The sequence below is a fragment of the Nicotiana tabacum genome, chromosome 15 (genome assembly GCF_000715075.1).
Source record: "Nicotiana tabacum cultivar K326 chromosome 15, ASM71507v2, whole genome shotgun sequence".
Classification (NCBI taxonomy): domain Eukaryota; kingdom Viridiplantae; phylum Streptophyta; class Magnoliopsida; order Solanales; family Solanaceae; genus Nicotiana; species Nicotiana tabacum.
Window position 1 is genome coordinate 98,428,009 of NC_134094.1, and position 7,172 is coordinate 98,435,180.

The 7,172-nt window shown below is 35.3% G+C and overlaps 1 protein-coding gene across 1 annotated transcript; it reads left to right on the plus strand.

The window, feature by feature from the left end:
• The first annotated feature begins 1,880 nt into the window (after window positions 1–1,880).
• LOC107830571 (wall-associated receptor kinase 5) lies at window positions 1,881–5,999 on the plus strand. The gene is made up of 3 exons (XM_016658181.2): window positions 1,881–2,944; window positions 3,365–3,535; window positions 4,530–5,999. Exons 1-3 carry the CDS (start codon window positions 2,065–2,067, stop codon window positions 5,741–5,743), a joined length of 2,265 nt encoding a protein of 754 aa, XP_016513667.2. The 5' UTR covers window positions 1,881–2,064; the 3' UTR covers window positions 5,744–5,999.
• Window positions 6,000–7,172: the final 1,173 nt, after the last annotated feature.

Consider the following 7,172-nt stretch of genomic DNA (forward strand, 5'->3'; position numbering starts at 1 on the left):
GTTACACTAGACTGAAAATGATGAAAAAGTGGGTAACAATTGCGAAAACCCCCCCATACAAGTCCAACAATTACGATGCATTGTGCTAGCTTTATATGATCATCATCCCTAAAGAGATGATTAAAAGCCAGCCAATCGAAAAAAAAAAAGTTTGTTTCTGTATCACAATAAAAAAAAGAAATGGTGAGCAGTGACCGATGATAGAATATCGAACAGAATCGAAACATGAGAACGATTTCTTAAAATAGAAAACCACGACTGAACCATTCTCAACTCTAATCCATTTTAGCCGGAACCTCTTGAAATCCCAAGATGAGAATTATGAATGGATTTTGGAATCCCTAACCCAAAAATTTTGAACACAAAAACAAAATGTGATAATGCTAGTTGGGAATTTTAGGAGGTTGTGTTGAGGATGGGTCAATGGAGAAAGATGGCTTGGTTGGCAATGATGGGTGACTAGGCAGCTGCATTTGGAGGTGAGGGAGTTTTTCCACATGACTATTTTGTTTGCTGACTATAATAGACACGCGTTGGATTGTCTTATGTAAAATTTGTGATAGTTAAATAGACCCCTTATTTTTACATTTTTCTTTTTGAAGTATATATTTCACTTTGCTTAAATGAAAAATAAAAAGGTTGTTAAACTTACAAGATCTTGGGTCATGTTTTGCTCATTATAGATGTTTACCGAAAAAATCGGATAACGTTAGATTTTGTGTATGGTTCTAAGGATATGCGATATAATTCGATATAAATCGTGTATAGAAAAAGAGATATGTGTATTCTTGACTATAAAAATACAAATAGTGGGCAACAAGAATGAATAAGATAAAGTAAAACAAGCATAAAGGGATATCTTTCAATATGAGAAACTGTTGTTTCTGTTACAGTGTGTTTTTTCTTTTCTGCTTCCATAGCTTACAAGGATTCCCCTTTTTATAGAAGAGGGTCATTACAAAAAATAATAAAATGAAGCATACAGTGGAAGGCCCATGATGACTTGCCTCTTCCTTGATTCCCGTCAAGATTCTCTCTCTTGGTGCGGTTGCAACGGCTCTTGTGTGTGAGCTCGATACTGGCTCGAACTCGTTACTGGGTCGGGTCCTTTGGCTCGAGTTCGACCTTCGAGATGGGCGTCGCGCATTTTCGACCTCGAAGCAGTGCCTTGCGGATCGATTCGGTCACGGGCTCGATAGGGTTATCGAGCTGACTCCTCGAGCGACCTTCGGGCTCGAGGCTCGTTAGTACCGACTTCGGAGTTCACTCCCAAAATCTCATTCCGACTTGTTAACACTTGAACTCGATCGAACGTAGGAAGGCCGAAATCTATTTCGACCGTATACAATAGATAATATGTCTATCCTATACCGTCAGCTTCTCAAATAATAAGATTGATTACATAGTAATATCACCGATTTAAAAGATAATAAGAGTGTTTTCATCAATTATTAGTTTAAGTTTCAACTTGGGCAAAAAAAGCTAAATTTCACGTGGTCATGGCATATTCGTAACACCTCAACATATGTATCCGAAATGAAAGAGTCCATGCTAGTTTTTAGAATTGACAAGTTTCAGAATTAGTTGGGCTAATAAGCACCACTTACAAAGAAGGCATTAAAGGGTAAATTTTATAACAATCACGACCCTCTAACAAAATTAGCCATGATATAATTTCCTGTATATTTAGTAGGAGTGTGCAATACCCACTGAAGCTTTGCTTACTTAATCTATGATTAAACCCAGTATAAAAAGTTAAAGCATGATAGTGATAGCACTTGCTCATTCTCACCTTCCTCCAAACGGAAAAGTAGCCATTGACTGACTAATCTCCGGAAAATACTCTGTACTAGAAGAAGATATTTTCAATAACTGTCTGCACTCTGCATAAAGTCAGTCAACTCTCTATACACAGTCCACATTAAAATTCTAACGTAGTTGACACCCTATTTCTGTGACCTGGTCCTTCCAACAAACATCTATTAAAGGATTATCAATGGGCTGGCGAATCCAAGTATCAAAAATCACCACACACATACATATCCACAGTATAGTTCTTTTAACATGGTTCCTAATTTAGCACTTGATCTTATCACATTAATGGTGCTAATTTGCTTTTCACTATCTTTTTCTGCTATGCTACCAAGAATTGCCAAAACTAACTGCAATGAAAGTTGTGGCAATGTCAGCATCCCTTTCCCATTTGGGATGACCCAAGATTGCTATCTAGACCCTCAGTTCCTTGTCACTTGTAATTACTCTTTTCAACCTCCCAAGCCTTTTTTAGGAAATAGCACTATTGAAATCGCAGACATATCTCTAGCTGGGCAACTTAAGGTCTTAAAGTTCATATCCCGAGATTGTTATCATGATGGGGTAAGTGCGAACAACAAGAAGCCAATTTTAACATTATCATCATTGTTATCTGTGAACTACACCGCGAATAAGTTCATCGCAGTTGGCTGTGACACATATGCTATTGTTCAGGGTTATTATAACATCAATGACTCCTACATAACAGGATGCATGTCCATGTGTAATAGTATTGAGGATGTTGCTAATGATGGTGAGTGTTCTGGTGTTGGTTGTTGCCAGACATCCATCCCTAAGGGAGCATGGAACGTCAAGATAACACTAAGCAGCTATTATAATTATACTCGTGTGAAAGGCAGGCCTAGTGATAGATGCAGCTTTGCTTTTATAGTTGAAGAAGCTGCTTTTAAATTTTCTAAGAATTACCTTAGCAGTTTGCAGAGAAAAAAGAAGCTTCCTCTTGTGCTAGATTGGGTAATTGGTAGACAAACATGCGAAATGGCTAAGAGAAACTCGACAACATATGCATGTAAGAGTAACAACAGTGAGTGTTATGATAATTCAAATGGATATCGTTGTTTCTGCATGCAAGGATATGATGGTAATCCAAACTTGGTAGATGGTTGCCAAGGTATGTATATGTGAACACTCTCATATTGCTAATTCATTCCCCACTCTACATAATTGTGAAGCTCCTAATTAAATTTCTACTGCTATGTTTTAATTTTATTTGTTTTTCCCTCTGGTTGGTGCAGACTAATTCTATGTTGTTGTTGTGACTTCCCTTAAAATAAATTTGCAGGACATAAATCTATTTAAAATAAATGAGAATCCATTCACAATTCGTTATACTGTATTAGTTTACTTTCTGCACTAATTGTAACACCTTATAACCTTAAAACTGCCCTCCGACCCTCCACCATTTACTTCTCTTTTTCTTCAGTTCAGCTGAATTTTCAAAGGAAATCAAAATAATTAGGAGTAAAGATACTCTATTTTCTGCAAATTAATAGTTTGTGTTATCTTATTTTTGTGCTCGACGAGTCTGCAGATATTGACGAATGTGTAGATCGAAAACCAGATTATAGGTGTGCCAAAGATGCCATTTGCAAGAATACAGAAGGGAACTATACATGCACGTGCCCTCCAAATTTCAGTGGCAATGGTACTGAATGCAATCGTGACAATCCTCTGAGAAAAGTTCATGATATTCTTGTTATAGGTACCGTTCTTAACTTATTCGATATTTTGCACGCAACAGGTTAATTGTAATCCTTCATTGTTGGAGAAGCCCGTCAAATACTACTTGTTGGATTATTTCTTGCACAACTAAACAAAAAAAGAAAAACACTACAAGAAAAACAGATTTGTGATGAGAATATTTATGACGGAGTTGTGACGGTTTTATCAATTGGTGACGGAATTTGGGGATTTCTGATGGTTTTGTTCTCCTGGCGCTCAAATTTGTGACCGATTCTTCCATCACAAATATTGATTTTTCTTGTAGTGAATTAAAGCAGTTAGCATAAGTTGGAATTCACGTCGTAATATAGTACATACTTCCTCCGTTTTTTACTTGACACAAAGTTTAAGGAAAAAAAGAAGACTTTTGAAACATGTGATCCTAAAAGCTTAAGAGGCAAGAGCTTTGTGTGGTTATAAAAGTTTATCATTAAGGGTAAAGTCGGTAAAATGACAAGTTTAAAGTTAAATTATATTGTTTCCAAATATATAAATATATCATTCTTTTTGGAACAGACTAATAAGGAAAGTGTATCATTTAAATTGAAACGGAGGGAGTAACATATTGCTTGTTCTAATTCAGGTGATAATTTTCCCGTATCAATTTAAGTTTCATGTCGAATTGGTTAGTTTGCAACTTAGTTTTAAACTTATAACATTTAAAAATGAAATTTACTAGTATGTCAATTAATGACTTCACTAGGTATTTTCTTCGGTTACCAGTATATAAAGCTTTAGTAATTTTTGGCAAACTGTAATGATGAGTAAAAGGACTTTTTGAACTTGAAAGTTGTTATTTCGCTGAATAACAGAAATTTGAAACGGGAAACCATTTTCTTTTCACGAAACACATATTGTATCGACCTAAAATGTCTTGATACTGAGAAAGAGTTGTGTCATGTTGAATCCACAAACACACGTGTATATATATTGGAGGATCTGAGATCTTTATTCTAATTTATCTTATATTACAGGTGTTACAGTAGGAGTTGCTTTTCTGGTTATTATAGTCTGTGGTTGGTCATACACTGGATTCCAAAGGAAAAAGATGTTAATGATGAAGAAGAAGTTTTTCCAAGAAAACGGTGGATTAATTCTACAGCAACGACTCACAGGGCAAGAGGGAGCAAGTAATACAGTAAAGATTTTCACAGCCGAAGAGCTAAAAAGGGCCACTAATGACTTTGACGGAGATAGAGTTATTGGTCAAGGAGGTTTTGGAACTGTATACAAAGGATATCTGAAAGATAATTGCATCATTGCTATCAAGAAATCTAAGGTAATAAATCGCGATCAGATTGAGCAATTCATAAATGAAGTCATTGTCCTCTCCCAAATCAATCATAGAAATGTGGTTAAGCTCTTAGGTTGTTGCCTAGAGACAGAAGTTCCGCTATTGGTGTATGAATTTATCAACAATGGAACACTTTCTGAACATTTACATGATAAAGTGAAGGCCTCTACTCTTTCTTTGGACATTCGTCTGAGAGTAGCTGCAGAAACCGCTGGAGTACTTTCATACTTGCACTCAGCTGCTTACCCTCCAATCATCCATAGAGATATCAAGTCTGTCAACATTCTTTTAGATAAAAACTACACGGCCAAAGTGTCCGATTTTGGAGCATCCAGGTTGGTTCCTGCTGATCAAACAGAGCTATCTACATTGGTTCAAGGAACTCTAGGATATCTAGATCCTGAATACTTGCAAACAAGTCAATTAACTGAAAAAAGTGATGTATACAGTTTCGGAGTAGTGCTTGTAGAACTCCTAACTGGTAGAAAGGCTCTATGTTTTGATAGACCAGAGGAAGAGAGGAGTCTAGCTCTATATTTCATATCTTCAGTGGAGAAGGGTCATTTGTTCGATATTCTAGACGACAATATAGTCTTTGATGAGAGAAATACAGCCACAGGGCAATTGAAAAAAGTTACTATGCTTGCAGAGAGGTGCTTAAATATTAAAGGGGAAGATAGACCTTCAATGAAGGAAGTCGCAGCAGAACTGGAAGCTGCATCAAGATTGAAGCAGCACTCGTGGCTTCAAACCGATCAAAATTCAGAGGAGATAGAGTCCTTACTGCAGGGTACTGAGGGAATGGGATTCGGCTACAAATACAGTGAACACAACAGTATCCATATTGATAGCATAATGAGCCATATAACTTTACCAGCACCTGGAGGAAGGTGAAATACTACAACATGAAATTCTGTTGTATGGTTATGACCTGTGATTTTATCATGATATTGTGTGTCCGGAGTGCCTCCCTGCACCCCTTCCCCGAACCCGATATAAAGAAATAAACCTCTGCCTTTCTCATATAAATATGTAAGGGGTCGTTTGATTCACATGCTAATTATGCAAGAATTATAATGCAGGAATTATCTAAGTGGTGGCATAAAAATAATACAATTGCAATCGGTTATGAAGTGTGATTTTTATGATACTCTGTCACTGTGTGTAGTGCCTCCCTGCGCCAAGCCTGGAGAAACCTTTGCCTGTCTCTTTGCTCTCACTCTTTCATATGAATGGATTTTGCATCTATTGAAACCTGTTTAACTCCAAACACTTCCTCTTTTTGTTCCATTTTATACGGGCTGAATACATATTCTTCCATATGAACTTGTAAATAATTATATTAATACATCACGTACTACACTTATAAATTTCGGAGGCAATAAACTAAGATATGAAAATTGTTGGAATTGAATAAAGATGGAAGTTTCCAATGGAAACACCACAGTCAAGAATATGTGAAAAAAGACGAAAATCGTTGGGAAAAAGTAGATTGATTGATACGGGCTGATTTAGTGCAAGTTGCGGGCACTCTTTGTAGTCAATCCCAATCAGTATACCTTTTAACTTCCTGCTTTTGTAAGACAACGAAAATGATTTTGAAGTGAGACTGTCACCGTATGCTGTGGGTAAACCAAAGGCCACGCCTTTTCCTTTTTTCTTTTGCGCGCGTTAAATTAGGAACTAAATTCGACAAGGTGTATTTTTTTTTCAGCGGGTAAATTTGGGTGGTCAATAGTTATTCAATTTTTTTTTTTGTTTTTTTATTTTTTAAAAGTCATTCAACTATGTGTTCATTAAAAAGTTATTTTTTTTCTTTTGTTACACAAAAAATATTTTACTATGCTCTAGTTATCACAATAGTTACTTTGACCAGATTTATAAAATTTATGTAATACCTTCTATATTATATATTATATAATATATTTTTACCTAGGTATTTTACTTATAATTAAAATACTTGAACATTATTTTATTTATTATTTTTATAATAGATTCCTAGATTTAATTTTCTCTTAACGTTAATTTTCAAGATACATAGGTAGCATTATTAAATTTGTCTCTAACATTACTGTGAACAAATCTAAAGTAACGTTCTTAACCATACCTAATGAAATATTTTTGATGAAAATTATAAAATCAAAACTCACAGATTTATCAGCCAATCCATATTCGTTAATTCAATAAATAAAATACCCAGAGTTAACACACCGACACATAAGATTAGCACTTTAAAATAAATAATATTGACAGATAAAGCTATAAAAAACTTAATATTAATAAAATATCTTTGAATTTTTTAAAGGTTTTACTGAATATAAAA